Below are 17,144 nucleotides of genomic sequence, written 5' to 3' on the forward strand. Positions count from 1 at the left end.
CCAGAGAAAGGATAGAAAGCCGGATGCTTGCTGAGGGCTATATCTGAGACGCTGGAAGACACCAGACCCAGAGAAAGGATAGAAAGCCGGATGCCTGCTGAGGGCTATATCTGACACGCTGGAAGACACCCGACCCAGAGAAAGGGTGGAAAGCCGGATGCTTGCTGAGGGCTATATCTGACACGCTGGAAGACACCAGACCCAGAGAAAGGATGGAAAGCCGGATGCTTGCTGAGGGCTATATCTGACACGCTGGAAGACACCAGACCCAGAGAAAGGATGGAAAGCCGGATGCTTGCTGAGGGCTATATCTGAGATGCTGGAAGACACCAGACCCAGAGAAAGGATAGAATGCCGGATGCCTGCTGAGGGCTATATCTGAGACGCTGGAAGACACCAGACCCAGAGAAAGGATAGAAAGGTGAATGCTTGCTGAGGGCTATATCTGAGACGCTGGAAGACACCAGACCCAGAGAAAGGATAGAAAGCCAGATGCTTGCTGAGGGCTATATCTGAGTCGCTGGAAGACACCAGACCCAGAGAAAGGATATAAAGCCGGATGCTTGCAGGGGGCTGTATCTGACACGCTGGAAGACACCAGACCCAGAGAAAGGATGGAAAACCGGATGCTTGCTGAGGGCTATAACTGAGACGCTGGAAGACAACAGACCCAGAGAAAGGATAGAAAGCTGGATGCCTGCTGAGGGCTATATCTGAGATGCTGGAAGACAACAGACCCAGAGAAAGGATAGAAAGCTGGATGCCTGCTGAGGACAACAGACCCAGAGAAAGGATAGAAAGCTGGTTGTCTGCTGAGGGCTATATCTGAGACGCTGGAAGACACCAGACCCAGAGAAAGGATAGAAAGCTGGATGCCTTCTGAGGGCTATATCTGAGACGCAGGAAGACACTGACCCACAGAAAGGATAGAAAGCTGGATGCCTTCTGAGGGCTATAACTGAGACGCTGGAAGACACCAGACCCAGAGAAAGGATAGAAAGCTGGATGCTTGCTGAGGGCTATGTCTGAGACGCGGGAAGACACCAGACCCAGAGAAAGCACAGAAAGCTGGATGCCTGCTGAGGGCTATGTCTGAGACGCTGGAAGACACCAGACGCAGGGAAAGGATAGAAAGCTGGATGCCTGCTGAGGGCTATGTCTGAGACGCTGGAAGACACCAGACCCAGAGAAAGGATAGAAAGCTGGATGCTTACTGAGGGCTATATCTGAGGCGCTGGAAGACGCCAGGCCCAGAGAAAGGATAAAAAGCCGGATGCTTGCTGAGGGCTATATCTGAGATGCTGGAAGACGCCAGACCCAGAGAAAAGATAGAAAGCTGGATGCTTGCTGAGGGCTATATCTGACACGCTGGAAGACACCAGACCCAGAGAAAGGATAGAAAGATGGATGCCTGCTGAGGGCTATGTCTGAGACGCTGGAAGACACCAGACCCAGAGAAAGGATAGAAAGCTGGATGCCTTCTGAGGGCTATATCTGAGACGCTGGAAGACACCAGACCCAAAGAAAGGATAGAAAGCTGGATGCCTTCTGAGGGCTATATCCCGGACACTGCAAGTGACCAGACACGCGGAAGGATAGAAACCAGAGTCCTGCTGAGGGCTATATCTCAGACTCTGGAAGTGACAAGAACCAGAGAGGATAGAAAGCCCAAAAACGTTCTGTGCAGAAGTCCTCGGTTGCTGGCAACAGCTAGAGCCTAAGTCGGAGAGAAAGACAGCTGTCTGCTGAGGATTAAGTCTAAGACACTAGCAGGGCTGAAACATTGAGCTTAGGGTACAGCAGGAGCATAAGGGATGGAAATGCCATGGATTCTGGAAAAGGCCAAACCCAGAGAAGGCGTGATATCAATACTGATGGAGGCATCTGATCCCTGTCAGAGACAAGAGGAGAAAAGAACGGCACAAGTCGGTACGACGTTCATTTACCGACAGTCATTTTTTAAATTTAATTTTGCCCAATTTGTTACCTGAATAAAATCGTTTAAAAACATAGGGGGGCTGGGAAAGGGCGTATAAGGAGTGGGGGGTAGGACATAGTGGTAAATTAATAGGGGAAGGGATTTGAGGAAACCCCCCAAAAAGAAAAGAAAATAATTTAAATTTTTCAGGGGGAAAAATGAGGCAAAACAAAAATAAAAAATTGACTTGATAAATGAAGATAGAACCCACAGGTTTGCTGCGGACTGCAAGGCCGTGCCAAGAAGTGCGCCGGCCGTTATACCCCGGAGGCTGAGGGTTAAGGGAATTTTGGGAATATCGGTTTTTCCATAGGTGGGTCCCTGATCCTCACCCCGACGCCTTTTTGTTTCGGCACCCTTCCCGGGTTCTAGACTTCCCTGGACCCTGCACGCGTTATCGTCACCATCAGTACCCAGCCCTTTTACTGCACAAAAGTCAGGGGCTTTTACTACAGCACATGTGTTGTCGCTCTTTATGCAGTTAAATGTGGGGCATCGATTTGGGTGAGGCCATATGGGATTGGGAAAGGGTGGGGACTTGGTAGGCGGTTGGAGGCTTGCGGGTGGTCTCCCTCAATGTTTTCAGGAAACGATACTGTGCGCTGAGCATATGCACAGTAAGACACATGGAACCCAGCCACCCTGTAGCCTGTCCTGGTCATCCTTCATCACACACCAGGCACTTCAAGGAAGACAGCGCTGCTTTCCATGTTCACCTTAGTTCAAGAGTAAGCGGTTACATGTCTTTATAATGACTCAGTTTATAACGAATGCACATATAGCAAACATGTTCATTTTTTTGGGGGGGTCCCCCCAAACTCCTGTTTCCCACTCCTAAAAACCCACCCCAACCATTTCCCCACAAGATTTAACCCATTATCCCGCACCACATACATTTTCGTTATGTTTTTCGTTATATCATTTTCGTTCTCTATTCATTCTACATAAAATGTTCGCTATAAAGACTGTATACCTGATTAAGCCCGGCAAAGCGTGGCCACCTGTGGAGGAAGTTGTAGGTGCTGGATTAAATGTCTAATGACGTGGAATGATTCCGGGCCCGTTCTCACACTGGCAGCAAAGCACACGTTGGTTTTAGCATGAAAGGGGCAGTGTTTCCCAGAAGGAGTACACAGCCTGCAAGAGAACAGGTGAGCTTCAAGCTAACACCATTTAATTCCACTTTATTCAGTGACAGCGACTTTCAGAAGGTGCATTAGGGTTCCTCAAAAGAACCAGCAGCTGTAAGGAATTAAAGAATTAGGCATGTCTGGGACACCCGGGCTTCTCAGGAGGCTGAGCCGGAACACCCACCTTGACCAATTCTGCACAGGAGCATTGCATGAGTCGGGGTGCATCAAACCGGGTGTGCAAAGTTTCTGTTAATTAGTCGGTGTCGTGACTCGAGACACACATGGTCACCAATGCCAAAAACACCTGTTATATGGATACTAAACATGCTTTTTAAAGCTCGTTTCTTAAATAAGCCTGTTTAGCTGTAGTACAAAGCACCACTCACATATGCATCCCGTGCAGGTTTTATTTATTTATTTATTGTTTATTTATACAGCCCTTATACACAGGTGGAGTGCTTCACATCCTGTGCAGGTTTTGCTGCTAAGCCTTCCCCTGCCCGCCCTCCCTCCATCTTGACTCCTGGGCAATGATGCAGGGCCGCCCAAATCGAGGCAGAGTAAATGATGTTACCATTCAGCAGGCTAGGAGAGGGGCAACTCCCGCCCCCACAAGCGCAGAAACACGCATTCTCTGTCACACAATGCCGAGGAAGGGTGAGGTGCGACCAAGCACCTCGCCCTTCCTCCAAACAACAAGGTGCTAAGCACCTACAGAAAACCAACAGGCACGCAGGGCCCAGGTTCAAAGACCTGCCCCCTCCTCAGGGGGCCAGACATGTCGGCTATCCGGCCGGGGGCTTGCGCACAGCCCCCACTACTATACAAATCAAAGACCCAGAACGCTCTAAGAGAACACAATCTGTTTGTGGACCCTGAACGGGGACCCAAACAAACAGGATGTTCGCTGTTTACTCAGCGTCTTCCACGCTTTGCTTCTTTACCACAAAACCCTCCCACCCTACAAACAAGGGAGAAGACACAGGGAAAGAAGTACAGGGCACTGTATGGTGTCCACAATGAGTCGTGGGACATGAGAAGGCGGCACGGGCCGAGGGGGTAACCTCGGGACCCGGTTCCCAAAAGTATGATATTATTATGATATGTGATTATTTGTGTATCTGCATAACCATATCTGTACAATAAAATCCTACAGCCTTTTATTGCCAACACTTGACAAAATGTTGCGAGACAAATTTCGGGTGAGGGTCGGGTTCGGCCTACTACAGTATGCATGCATATGGGTTCATCAGTTATGTCCCTTCCCTTTTGACACCTTGGTCTGCAGTGCCGTCTCATTGGGCCTCTTTATGTGCCCAGCGATGGGGAGGGGGAGGGGGAGGGGAATTGCCGTCATAGCGTTACTAGCACTGCCCTGCAGCACCGCCTTTCAAGCTTGGAGGTAAATCCTACACTTCCCTGCCAAACATTTTCCTATATATCCTGCAGCAGAATTGCGGCTCACGGCAAATCTGGTGAAATCCGCACAGGGGCCTGTGGACTCCACACATGGGGGCTAACCCTGCAGTTACCCCACTTGTGATGCTCCACACATGAGGGCTAACACTGCAGTTACCCCACTTGTGATCCCACAGTAAATTGGCTGGTCTTAATGGCAGTAACGAGGAATTAATGCCAAACTCATTTATTTATTAATTTTGCATTTATAAAGCGCTTTAAAACCAGGGGCCTCAAGGTGCTGGTTCTAAGATTAAAACAACATAATGAGGCCCAAATATTCCATCCTTTTAAAATGTAGAATTGAATGGTACAAATAAAGTATACACAAGGACTGGTCCTACTGAAGCGCAGTGCCACCTCTGTGGAATCTGGTGGCAGCGCGCACTTTGCACTTGCGCCCTGCGTCTGAACGCCACGGCACCAGAAACATGCCTTTGCTTTTAGCCGACGGCCTGTAAATATTGCTTGTCTGTATTTGCAGCCTTCTTAGCAACGACATATGGCGTTTTTTTTTGCCTTTGCAGGACTTTTGATAGGTTGGCCTGTGGCAGGGGGACCCCAAGATTTAGAAGCAGACACTTCCTGTTAGAGTAAAGGGATATACTTACGATAGGGTGACCAGACGTCCCGATTCTGCCGGACTGTCCCAGTAGTTGGTGCTCTGTCCCCCTTTCTACTGCAGTGGTCCCGGTTTTTTGTAGTAGGTCTTCATAGATGGTAGGCAGGAATGCACAATCTCGCACAGAAGAAATGCTGCGTTTTACGAATTGAGATAGTGGTAGCTTGTGATAAATTAATTATAATATGTGTTTCTTTGAAATGTAACACTTAAACCCCCTTCCCCTCCAAACTCTACTGAAGTCTAGTGCCTTGACAGTCACTTTCAAGAGTTAGTCCTACTTTTATGTTAGTTGCTCTGTCCCCGTTTTTTTCTTTTAAGATCTGGTCACGCTAACTCAAGGGCATCAGTGGGCGAGTGCTTATAAAGAGATGCACTTTGGAAAAGCACCCATATCAAAGAAAGACCACCCAGCACTGAGCAAACATTCTGCAGGCAAGAAACATAATAAGCCACTTGGAAAATGGAAATGAGCAAATGAAATTCCTAATTACTCGTCAGCTGATACAATATTCCAACCATTCAACCTTTAGACCTGTCCTTTGATTACCCGACTGCTTTTCCAGCATTGTGCTTTTTTGGTTCTATGTCATAATTTCGCATTTTGTAGGTCGTCTAACAAAAATACAGTTTTTTTGTTCTGCCGATTTTAGGCGGCTTACAAAAAATGACATTCCCTCACTCACCCACCCCGACCCCTACTACCCCCCGCATCCCTACCCACTCAAAACTCCCCCAACCCAAACATACACAAACATACAACACACACACTGTCAGCCTCTGCATGCACTCGTGTGCGGGCGGGGGGTGGCGGTGCGATTTAGAAAGACCGCTCTGTGCGGTCAACCGAGCAGTCTTTCTAAATCGGGTTGTTTTTTAGTAGTTTCTAAAAAGCTCTTTTGACCTAATCCCACTTTATTGTGTGTTGCAGGCCTACACCCGAGATCCACTGGAGTAAGGAGGGCGGCGAATTGCCCAGCAAAAGGACGTTCTATGAAAACTTCAGCAAGACCCTCAAAATCATTGAGGTCTCCCAGGCAGACTCTGGAAAATACAAATGCACAGCAAAGAATTCCTTGGGCTCCACCCACCACATCATTACTGTAATAGTTAAAGGTACTCTTCATTTCCATTTTGATTGATGGGACAATATTTTGGAGTTTTTGATGTGTAGTTCTTTTATCATGGCAATAGAGCACTGTGTTTTGCGGTAGGACTGCTGTCCAATGCCACAACAGTTTGAATGTTACTGTGTGTGTATGTACGTCCGTGTGTGTGTGCATGCGTGTGTGTACATGAGCATGCATGTGTATTTGTGCATGCAAGTGTCTGTCCTATAAGCCTGTTATGTGTCTGTCTTCTAGTCCCTAAGCTTTGCTTGATATGATATGACATTTTATTTGTATCGCACTCATACACAAGTGTTTCAGAGCGTGAAAGATTCTCGAACCTTGGGCCCTAGCTAGTCGACGGGTATTCCGCAGTGCAATGGCGTGGGAGGAAAAGGTTCTCTGCCCCTTCCATATCAGGCAGACAGAGGGTAAAACCTGCAGCATTGATGAAGACAGTCTTAAGGAGCAGGTAGGAAGTTAAGGGATGGATTGGGAAATCGGCATTCGAGAACAGGCCCCAGGTCATTCCTGTTGGATGATAGTGGGCCCTATAAGCTTGAGTCTTTTCCATAAGGGCAGCCAAAAAATGACGGCAAAAGCTTGGGAAATATGACCTCCTCTAAATAACATTCTTCTAGACTTTGTGGGTCATTACGAGATTGGCAGTAACTGCCGCTTACTGACAATCTCGGTTTACCTTTTCCGCCTCCCGATATCCCAGTATTACCGGGATATTATAGGCAGCGGAGTAACAGTAGGTTCCCATTTCCATGGAGTCCCACAGGACTCCATGGGGTGGAGAGCACTGAAGAACCCCGGCAGCGTTGTCAACGGTGCTGGTACTTCAGTGAATTATTTGCTGATAGAGGCCTGAGCTATCGGCAGGTCAGGCCTGCCGGTAGTTCCCTGCCCCTACCGGCAGACTCGGAGTACTCCGGTCCAAAAAAATGCCAGAGCCGGCAGGACCGGCCATTTTACTTGGATTTTTTCCAGACCGGAGTTCCTGTAATGACCCCCTTTGTCTTACCTCTGTACCTCCATGAGCGGGAATGAGGGGCTGGGAGGAATGACGCTACGATGCTAGCAGAGCAGATGTGTGTGAGGTGCAGATTTAAGTGCATTTGAAATGGGTACAAAACAAGCAGACTTCCCTCTTATTCGTATACTTTGGTTGGGCAAATACAAGGTTGGACTAAAATTAGCCAGACATTGTAACTTAAACTGGAATAAGGATATGAGAAGGGGGGGATCAGTGGCAATTATTCAATTATTCTAGCTTGTTTTGTAAATTGGAAACAGTTATTTAAACGCATACCTGTCGCGGGAGGGGGGACTTGCCACCTCCCCACACATCTTGCCAGCTTGCTTCCCTATATCATTTCTCCCGGCTTCTCATTTCTGCTCATGGACGCACAGAAGTAAGTAAGTCCCCCATTGTGTACTGGTGTTTCCAATCCTATGTCTTATTCTGCAACATGGTTAAAAGGTCTGCAGCAATAAAACCGTGGAAATAAGCTGTCTGTAAAATAAATTGTGGTTTGACCAGGTAAAGGTATACACATTATACCATTTAAGGGGAGCAGGGGCTGCAGGGGTGCCTCTGCTCCCCTTAAATGGTATAATGGGTCCGGGGGTTGCATTACATGGATTGCGGCTGCAAAACCACAGCCTTTTTTGCAGCGATTTTAACCCATGGAGCTGTTTTACCCAATAATGCCATTGCACTTAATTTAGGGTGGAACAACCTGCCAGCATGTCATGTGTGGTGGTCTTGCTCGGTCTCTTCACCCACAGTGTAATAAGACAGCAAGTCTATATGAAGGAAGTCACGGGACGGGAGGAGACTGAGCCCAGCCTCATTCCGCTCCCTTCACAGGACAATCCTTTGGTTCTGGTGCCCTGATAGCGGGTGGCTTCCTGCATGGCTTGGTGTACCCTGAGAATGATGGCGCCGCATGCCTTGCCAAGTCGCGCCGGCAGTCGGCTGCTGTACATTCCGCAGGGACCGGATGTGAATGCCTTCCTTTTGGGGGCGGGGCAAGCCTGGCACCGCAGTTATTCTTCATTTCAGTTGCTAGTGTATGCTACTGGAACTCCATGTTCCCTGTTTCCTGTGCTCCACCTGATGCAGTTGGAGGATGAGATTTGGCCTTTCGATGATAATGATGCTGTTGGTTGATAGCCACAGATTGCGGCATCCTGCTCAGTGGTTCACATGCTTATAGCAGGCAGGCTTCCCTTCATTAGCCAATCCGTGTTCCTGTCTCCTTATGCCAGGGGTGCGAAGGCTGGATCCATCCCACCATTGTATGTCCGATGCACTTTCACGCCCATACAGATGGGCCCCTTTTCAGACCGGTCATTAGAAGAAGGCTGGTGTTTATAGTAGGATATTGCTGCCAAGTGGCTGAGAGGTCACTGGCCAGATGGGTGAACATTTGATAACCCAGTGCAGCAGTAGTGCCGAGGACTGTATTTATGTATGGCCCTGCCACAATAGCTCTGCAGCCATTGCAGTACTGGGCACGCTCCCCTCCTTCTTTCTCTTGGCTTTGTGGTTGGTACAACTAACGACGGGGAGGTCTCACCTGGTCAGGAGATGCTGGCAGCTGCCTGGGGAGGCATTACACATGTACAGCGCGTGCCATTTGTCCATTAAAGGGTCTGGCATCTTTAATAAATGATGGGCAATGGATTGCCGAAACCTGTTTGGAAATGGGCAAGGGAACCTATGATTCACAAACAGCTGTTTTCATATTTCCAAAATATTTTGCTCTGATGCACAGACTACTGCTTTACATGGATTTCTTTTGTGAAATTTAAAAAACTACAATCCAAGATGGCCACCATGGAAATTGGGAAAGGAACTGCTGAAGTCCTTTCTCTTATTCAACAGGCTGCCTGTGTTCAGTAGATGGGCAAGGAAGATAAGAGGGCATAGTGAGACCGGGGGATGGTGGGCAGTGGTGCAGGTGTCAGGGCGGGAGGCAGCGGGCATGGAAGCCAGGAGCATTTGCCAGGTGGCTTGCAGCACTGATCTGAGGGCTCAGAAGGGTGATTGGCTGATCTTTGCTGCCCGGGAGCGAATCAATCATAATTATGGTAACACACACATTCTAAACTTCCACAACCAGACATTTAGTAGACCCATTGTAATTGTCTTTTTTGAATAGAGAAGGCCTTTTCAGACAATAAATTATAAGATATAATATAATTGTTTTCATCTGATCATATTTGTAAGCAAATCTTTATCTAGTGTGCTATTCAAAATGTTCTCATAACCTTTATCTTTTTTTCCTTTCCTTTTTAACATTCACAGCGGCACCATACTGGTTAACAGCACCACGAAACCTTGTGCTGTCACCTGGCGATACGGATACACTAATTTGCCGAGCAGACGGAATTCCGAAACCTACAATTACCTGGTCCACAAACGGAGTTCCAATAAAATGTAAGTTGAGGTTGAGCGGGAGCGACGGAATAGCATGATTCAAAGAGCAATGCAGAACACTTCCCGCAAAGAGCATTCAAATGTTTAGGGAAGGTCTATGGAATCTGGATCCCGCATCACACAGCGGAAAACTGGGATATTGACCAAGCACGGGGTAGACCCTTCGCCTCGTTTCCTTTCCTTCATAAGTTTCCATGGCTACCATTGTTATCTCAAGTCGCCTTCGCTACAGTAACTCACCCTGTTGAGTGCACCCTCCTTCCTGAACAGACCCTGCAGCGTCATTGGAACGCGGCTACTTTCCTTTGTTTTTACACCCGCTCTCTTCCTCCCATCATCATTCCCTCCATTGACTTCCTGTATCACCAAGTATCCTGCTGAAAGTCCTATGCATGCCCTTCTGAGCCTTGTCCTCAAGCAAAACACCCACACGTCAACTGAAAATTTGCTCCCATCGTCCTAACCGGCCTTGGCGTTCAGCTTCTCGGCTTGTCTAATTAGTGCCACTTATTGGCTATAGCAAGACACAAAGGCAGATACTTTTCTGATCTTCTTCGCACCCTTTGGAATCTTCTGCCTCTTGCGCTGGAGGACAATCCGAATTGTCTGGGTGGTTCCCAAAGGCCCAGTATTTTGCTACCTTGTACTAGGTTTTTTGTGCCCACCGCTAAGCTTGCTGCCAAGAGGCCTTTCTTTCACATGTGCACTGGAAGAATTCAACATGACAATACACGCAGGCATGCACCAGCCACTCCAAGTGTGGCAGGCATGCACCAGCCTCTCCAAGTGTGGCAGGCTGCATTCAGCCTTTTGGCCGCTTTGACACCCTTGATTGTGAAAAGGCTCTGGATATCCAGCACGCTCGCTCACTGCCACACCACCTCTTCTGTTTGAGTCCATTTTTTTTCTAATTAAGTCCCCTATCTACAGTCATGCCATTCTGCACTCCCAAGTTTCTGTAAAGACCATAAGCCCCTGGGGAAGGCCCTCGTTCCGCTTGCACCTGTCAAACTGGGCAAGACTACCTTTACCGGCCGATTAAGCCCCAACCGCAGCCTTTGACGCAGGCTTCATTTCAATAACATTGAACTACTTTTAGGGACCTTTGGAGAGCAGAGAACCCAGGTGCCCTGGACCATGCTTACAGCCACTTCCTGTCTGGGAAGAGTTGATCAACTTTCACACTTAGGAAGTTTAATTTTCCCCACTAGTACAAGCAGGGTGCCAGCACACCTTTCCAAAGATTCACACGCAGCCCAGCTCCTTTGTCTCCATTGCCTCACCCACATTAGAGAATACAACTGTCTGCATTGGCATATAAAATATGCCAGCCAAGGCTGATTACAAGAACAATCCGTCTCCACTGAATGAATGGGTGCCAACAGAGCCAAGTGTTCAAGGCCCTTCATCAGGGAACACATGCCTGTTTGGTGCCCCCCATGTCAGCAGGATGGTTTGACCCCTAGTGATCCTCCCCACTGAGACAAGTTCTCTCTTGGGGAGTGTCTCCCTGATCCACTGCTAAGGTTATACTGATTTTGGTATCTCTGCCTGTGCCATGCATTTGTAACGCATATCTACAAATGTGCTCCGCAACGGTGGGTTGAGGTGTGTGCTGGTGGATGTTTCTGAGTGATGGGAATTCCTCTTGGCTCTGATGATTGGTTTGTAAAGGGTGGTATTGCCGGATTTGGGTTGTTTGACTGTGATAGAATTGTTTGCGGCGGAATTGACCATAGTCAATTTTCCTGCGAATCCGATATTACTGTGGCCAAACACACCAAACCCATGTCCCCCCAATTCCCCAATACATCCCACCTACTTACTTTCTCTCAGTCCGCCGTCTCTCCTGGCCCTGCCGCGTCAGTTCCATCCCTCTAAAGCGGGTCGGATCCGACACCACAGGGTCCCCTTTTCTTTTTTGTCCTCTGCCTCCAGTGTTCAGGAAGCAGGGGACACCACCGCAAACCCCCAAGGTCAAAAATACCGAACATGTGGAGCAAGGGACACCGCCGCAAGCCCTGCTCCACATGGTCAGTATTTTTTTATAATCGATCAAATGGTACTGGCCGAATTCGGTCAAATGTACCATTTGATCGATTATATTTAATCAAGTTGGGTAATTCCGTATTGCATACTCGACGGTAACCTCTGCTACTACTGTGCAAACTGTTAGAGGAAATGTGTGTAAATTAAATTGGCACTCAGTTGCACAGTAGCAGAACTGTTAATTGTGTCCATGTCAAGTGACCCTCTCTGCCAACCGTAGATCTGCAGTTATATGGTAAGGTGTGTGTTTGTGGGTGGTGTGTATGTGTCTATACACACACACCCATATACGTGTAAGTGTGTGTGAGAGAGAGATATGGAAGGTGGAGAGTTTAGGCTTTGCCTTTGAATGCCACTAACAGAGAGAAGCCTAATGTGATAACGAAATTTCAATTTCTATGTGAGCACTGTATGCGCAGGTGGGTGGGGGTGTGTGTGTGTGTGTGTGTGTGTCTGCGTGTGTGTGTGTGTGATCTGTCTTTGTTGTTTCTTCCTCCCTCAGTCGTCCTACATGTTTTCCTTTCATCAACAGATTTTTTTTTTTCGTAAATTCGATAAACTCTAAAGGCGAAAATCCAACCAGGTATTATACACCTCTAAGAGCTGTGCAGCTCAAGCCCACGTTCTCAATCCAACCAGGCATTATACACCTCTAAGAGCTGTGCAGCTCAAGCCCACGTTCTCAATCCAACCAGGCATTATACACCTCTAAGAGCTGTGCAGCTCAAGCCCACGTTCTCAATCCAACCAGGCATTATACACCTCTAAGAGCTGTACAGCTCAAGCCCACGTTCTCAATCCAACCAGGCATTATACACCTCTAAGAGCTGTACAGCTCAAGCCCACGTTCTCAATCCAACCAGGTATTCTACACCTCTAAGAGCTGTGCAGCTCAAGCCCACGTTCTCAATCCAACCAGGTATTCTACACCTCTAAGAGCTGTGCAGCTCAAACCCACGTTCTCAATCCAACCAGGCATTCTACACCTCTAAGAGCTGTACAGCTCAAGCCCACATTCTCAATCAAATCAGGCATTGTACACCTCTAAGAGGTGTACAGCTCAAGCCCACGTTCTCAATCCAACCAGGTATTCTACACCTCTAAGAGCTGTGCAACTCAAGCCCTCGTTCTAAATCCAACCACACATTATACACCTCTAAGAGCTGTACAGCTCAAGCCCACATTCTCAATCAAATCAGGCATTACAAACCTCTAAGAGCTGTACAGCTCAAGCCCACATTCACAATCCAACCAGGCATTACAAACCTCTAAGAGCTGTGCAGCTCAGACCCACATTCTCATTAAAGCAATCGCTGACCTATTCTGAATGGAGCCTTTTGACAGCTATCCGCCCATCTCACATGGCGGTGCTGCTTTTCACTATATGTGATCATTTAGAAAACCCGGCTACTTGCATCAAGACTTCCATGGGTGGCGTCAGAGCGGGTATAGCTGCCACCAGAGGCATCGATGGCTAGGGGTTGTGTGCGTTGGGTGGCTATAGACCGTGCTTTTTGGTTGTAGCCCTGGACAGCAGCTCAGGGACTAGCCCCGAGTCCCGACAGTCTCGACATTAGCGTAGCCCTGATCTTTTCCAGCAGAGCTAGCAGCACCCTGGCTGCCACCCCCATGGCTCCACCCAGAGTTTTCCGATTTATTGTGGTCTCATGTTTTGCTTATCCACATTACATGGTGGCCGGGGGGGGGGGTGCAATGGCTAAAGTGTATAGTTATTGGGCCGGGAGGATAGCTCACGGGCAACGTGCTCGCCTTGGAGGCAAGAAGACACGGGGCAACACAGGTTCGATCCCTGGGTCCATGCTTAGAAACATCTGGGTATTAAGCACGTTATAAATAACCAATTACAAATACAACTACACAGCGGGTGGTTTCTACTGCTCTGCAATTGGGCTATACAGCAAAAGAAGCTTAAAGAAGGTGCTGTTTAAATCATTCGTAAGCAAAACCACATGAACAAACTCCCAAGCAGCACCCTGTGTCCTGTTACTGAGGGAGTCCGTTTCCTGAAAATGCACCGCAGTAATTTGCAAAACGGTATTGTTTGACCCTGCTTGGCTCTAGTGTAGCAACCTGTTACTGCCGCAGTGACACATTCCTGGCTTGAAGTCTTGTCCTTCTTGCACGTCTCTTCCCTGTGCCCCTCCCCCCGTCCCCCGCGATCCATATTCCTGGTTGTGAGCGAGCAAGGAAAGCGAATTACACCAATCTTGAGCAAGTACTTACAATCTGAAGGACAGCATTTATTTATTATCTAGCAAAATGTGCCAAAAAAAGTGCATTGCAATTGCACAGCATAATGCAAAAAAAGATACATTGTATTTTCTTAAAGTACTTTTTGTTTATTTTTATTTAATTTAATGTGATTTAGTTTCTATATAAACTTTTCACATACAATTAAAATAACATTTTATAACACAACAACACAATATACAATATAGAGACTCGGGAGGATAGCTCAGGGGCAACGAACTTGCCTTGTAAGCAAGACGACACGGCGCAACACAGGTTTGATCCCCGGATCTGCGCTTAGAAGCCTCGGGTTATTAAGCGCATTATAAATAACCTATCATATCATATAACAATGAACAATACAATAGATTTCATATTTCATAATTTCCTATAAAACCAGATATCCTAAAATTCATGATATAGAATTTCATAAGATAAAATAAAATTCATTCCACATGTCATTTCCCTCTTCACATTCACCACTTAGACGTTTGGCGACCTCTTTCCAAACCCTATAAAGTGTGATCTGTGCGGCCTTATTATGAGTGTGCAAGCAGTCCCCCCAGAAGGACTCACTCCGGATGGTGTCCAGATTATAGACATATTTTCCTAGATTGCATATATATATATATATATATATGACTGGTCCAAGCTCTTACATTCAGTCAGAATCTGTTTCCCTGTTTCAATCACATCTCGTATCTTACAGATACGGGGGGGGTCTCTTGTCTTTGGGTACTTTTAATTCAAAATTGGGAGACGATTGATGCGGGTCAACCACAGAAATCTACGCAATTTATGTTACCGACTACTAACCAATTGGCATGGCATTGTGTCCATGTGTTATGCTGTTGAGCACTTTTTAATTTGCTACAGACTGCAGGAGGGAGGTTTGCCCCTGACTGCATCACTAACAGTCCTCAGCATCCAGGGAAGAAGATGGTGGCCTTAGTTATTTAGTTCTAATGCAGAAGCAAGCCATGGGTTCCTGATTGGACTACAAAGAGAAAGCCACGGAAGACTATGGGCCTCATTACGAGTTTGGAGGTAGCCGTACTGTTTTTAGTGGCATGGCTACCCCCAAACTCGGGTCCGGGTCCCACAAAATGAGAATTACTGGGCCATTCTGACCTTTGCGGGCCTGGTAATTCCCATTCACGGGACCCGGACCCGGTACGTCCCCATTCCCATTAGAGACCCCATAGGGCTCAATGGGAATGGGAAGGATGCTAACAACAGACCCGTTAATGACTATGGGGGCTCAAAATGGGAATGGCGACGTACCGGGTCCGGGTCCCGGGAATGGGAATTACCGGGCCCGCAAAGGTCGGAATGGCCTGGTAATTCCCATTTTGCGGGACCCGGACCCGAGTTTGGGGTAGCCATGCCGGTAAAACGGCCTGGCTACCTCCAAACTCGTAATGAGGCCCAATATATTTTATTGATAAGAGAGTTAACAACTGAAAAAGATTTATTTAGGAAAAGTGTATATAATGTTGGGTTCTTATCCAGTAATCATGTTTCTTTTGGTTATGCATCTGTGCACAAAGAAATACAAATATCTTGTTTAAAGATGGTGAACTGAGACTTTAAAGCCAAGGTGTCCAGAGCATTTAGAAAACAAAATCAAATGAAGGGATTTGGGGCCCAATTCATGGAATTATTTGCGCAGTAAATACGGACTTTGCGCGCCAAACTGTGTGCAAAATCCCGTTTGTGGATCCATGGAATCGACTGCACAGCATTTTTTGGTACTTTGCAGGGACTTCACGAAGGCTAGGCACATCTCTGCGAAAGACCAAGTGCCTTGCACTAGACACCACGCGGAGCGTGGGTGTACCTTTCAGCGAGGGCAGGGAAGGGGCGGAACCCATAAAATGAGGAAGAACAAGGGAAAATGTGGACGTTACGAGGGACGGCCCACAGGCAGTCCATTGCACGCCCACTATTGTGTGGAATGATACGTATTCATGCAACGGACCACGCAAGCTCTCGGCAAGGAAATGGCCACGCAAAGCCCTCATTCAATCGGCCACCCGAAGGCAGGCGTACTGACACTTGCACATAGGATTCACCACACAGAGGTAAGATTGGGTGTCAGATTTACGTGTGCGTGTACGCAGCCGGGTTTCCAATCTAATTTATGGGTGCACGTGCACAGTGTAGTGGGGTGCAAGAATAGTTTACAGAGGTTCGCCCACAAATTTTCTGTGTTTTGCCCGAGTTACGATAAATCGTATGCATGTTGTTGGGTGTGCAGTAACAGTTATGGGGGACCCCACGCAGGGTCCCCGAGACACAGGTCTGCTTATGGGGGACCCAACACACTGTGTTAAGGATGCATTTATTTGCACCCGGGGAGCACGTAAAGGTAGCTGTTTCTGGCTGGGCTGTTTTTGCTTTGCATGGAGGCGTGTCGGGGGCATTCTGGCCGTAACTTGCGCATGCGGTTACTTTGCACAAACAATTCCATGAACATGTATAGCATGCAGAGAAACCTCTGCACACAGAGTCATTCTCTGCACGCAGGCTTTGTGGGATCGCTCCGCACTATTCTATGAATCGGGCTCTAAATTGTTATGGATGACCCTGTGCCTCCCTTGTGCTTTTATTCCACGTCCAAGTATAAATGACATCCCCCAACCTAAAATATTTCATGTTGCCACTATTGGAGTTTTCCTAGAATGTTGCCTGAGTTATCTTATTTAAATGTATCACACATATCTGCACTCAGGACCATAATTGGGTGATTCTTTGCTTGGTCCTATGGTTCTTTGAAGGGCCATACAGCAAATCCTTTATAACATACCCTTCACCGGTACGTTCGGATTTTTTTTTTTTACTTCCACCCTTCACAAGACAGTATCTCATGATATGTCGCTCCGCCTCAAGGAGCAGGTAGTTCTTAAACCAGTGCAGACAGGCTTTTTCTGGCAGCGTCTGGTCCTGATCTTGAGCAAAGTGTGGACCTCCTTGATGGCGCTGGCTTGAGAAGCTGTTGATCATAGTAGCTGTTGATCACAGTAGCTGTTGATCATAGTAGCTGTTGATCACAGTAGCTGTTGATCGCAGTAGCTGTTGATCACAGTAG

General features: G+C 47.5%; 1 protein-coding gene across 25 annotated transcripts in view; it reads left to right on the forward strand.

Annotated features, from left to right (window-relative positions):
- Positions 1-17,144, forward strand: part of NRCAM (neuronal cell adhesion molecule) — a 731,897-nt gene that overhangs the window by 554,903 nt on the left and 159,850 nt on the right. For all 25 annotated transcript variants that reach the window (XM_069627974.1, XM_069627975.1, XM_069627972.1 and 22 more), the window contains 2 exons: positions 6,123-6,307; positions 9,623-9,754. In XM_069627974.1, coding sequence (XP_069484075.1) covers positions 6,123-6,307; positions 9,623-9,754 — 317 coding nt within the window. The remainder of the gene's footprint in view (positions 1-6,122; positions 6,308-9,622; positions 9,755-17,144) is intronic.

Source organism: Ambystoma mexicanum, chromosome 12 (genome assembly GCF_040938575.1).
Source record: "Ambystoma mexicanum isolate Mex_15411 chromosome 12, UKY_AmexF1_1, whole genome shotgun sequence".
Classification (NCBI taxonomy): domain Eukaryota; kingdom Metazoa; phylum Chordata; class Amphibia; order Caudata; family Ambystomatidae; genus Ambystoma; species Ambystoma mexicanum.